Here is a 1,286-nt window from a genome sequence, read left to right as displayed (position 1 = left end):
AAAAACAGTGGAAGCTGTCCTAATAATAGCAAAGGAAATCACAACCACAATTACCATCATAGTCACCACAGTCACAATCTTCACAGTCATAGTAATGGCAATGGTCATATCTACCACCAAAACCACAACCACATTCAGTTTAATCATAATGTTACCAATTATAGTAGTAATGGCAATAGTAACTGCAATAGTCAGCATCATCACCATCATCGTAATAGTCAAAGCCAAGCCCATCATCACCATTATCGCCAAACACACCACAACCACAACCACAACCACCAAAATCACTTTCACCACCAATCGCAACAACAAACGCACCAGCCATATACCCACCAAGGCTCTAGCTCTGGCTCAGCATCAGCCTGTAGTTCCACATCCGCTTCATCCTCTGGCAATCCATCCAATACTAGTTCTCCACAACCGGCGTTTTATTCCAACGCGACTACTGCCAATCTAACCTCCCTATTATCCCCAGTGCCCCTGTCTCCAACAAGTAGTATATTTCACTTTCCGAACCACAGTCCCAAGCCGCCGCCCGATTCTCGTTTGTGTGAGCTTGCGAACAATATCACCATTGCACCTCTGTCACCTTCGACAGTGAATGTTGCCACACTTAACAATTGCCACCTAAAAGATCCGGAAAAGAAGTCTAGCCTTAAATTTCCCGCGTTGTTGTCACCGCTTCAGATATCCCTTACGACCAGCGCAACAGCGGTCGGCTCACACATACCTCTGAACAACTCCTGTTCCTCAAATAATTACCTACAAACCCGTCCTAGTCTGGGTAATCAAAGTTCCAAGGCCAGCTCTAGTTCACATCAAAACTCAAACTATGTCCAAGTTCGCAACCAAGTGAATCAAAATCACCATTACCAACACAGTAATCGACAATCCCAACTGAATCATAACCACAACCACAACCACAACAACAACCATACCCAAACTGTAAATCAAAATCATGCAAGTCATAGTCACATCCACATCAATAATAATTTTAATAGTAATAATAACAATAGCAATCATCATCATCAACAAAATCATAGTCAAAATCAGAATCAAATTCATTACCATCACACAAACAAAAATCCAAATCACAACCACAATCAAAATAAACCGACTAATCACCAATCCCACCTCCCGCTAACAAATACAAATACAAATATAATTTCCACAAACACTACAAAGTCTACAACAAGAACAACAACTGAAAATTGTAACTGTACTGATGATGTGAATGTAACTTCTTGTACTGACATAATTTCTCAACGTGAACCAACAACAACAAC

At 40.9% G+C, this 1,286-nt stretch overlaps 2 protein-coding genes across 2 annotated transcripts in view; one reads left to right on the top strand and one right to left on the bottom strand.

Annotated features, from left to right (window-relative positions):
- Positions 1-90, bottom strand: part of LOC118750247 (RING finger protein 44) — a 10,589-nt gene extending 10,499 nt beyond the window's left edge. Inside the window, exon 1 of the mRNA XM_036484972.1 lies at positions 55-90. Coding sequence (XP_036340865.1) covers positions 55-90 — 36 coding nt within the window. The remainder of the gene's footprint in view (positions 1-54) is intronic.
- Positions 91-94: 4 nt separating this feature from the next.
- LOC118750237 (GATA zinc finger domain-containing protein 14-like) overlaps positions 95-1,286 on the top strand; it is a 7,110-nt gene continuing 5,918 nt past the window's right edge. Inside the window, exons 1-2 of the mRNA XM_036484963.1 lie at positions 95-103; positions 139-1,236. Of these exons, the coding sequence (XP_036340856.1) occupies positions 95-103; positions 139-1,236 (1,107 nt within the window). The remainder of the gene's footprint in view (positions 104-138; positions 1,237-1,286) is intronic.

The sequence above is a fragment of the Rhagoletis pomonella genome, unplaced genomic scaffold, assembly GCF_013731165.1.
Source record: "Rhagoletis pomonella isolate Grant_MI unplaced genomic scaffold, Rhpom_1.0 Rhpom_scaffold_00001, whole genome shotgun sequence".
NCBI classification, from domain to species: Eukaryota; Metazoa; Arthropoda; class Insecta; order Diptera; family Tephritidae; genus Rhagoletis; species Rhagoletis pomonella.
This window is presented reverse-complemented; position numbering and strand designations above follow the sequence as displayed.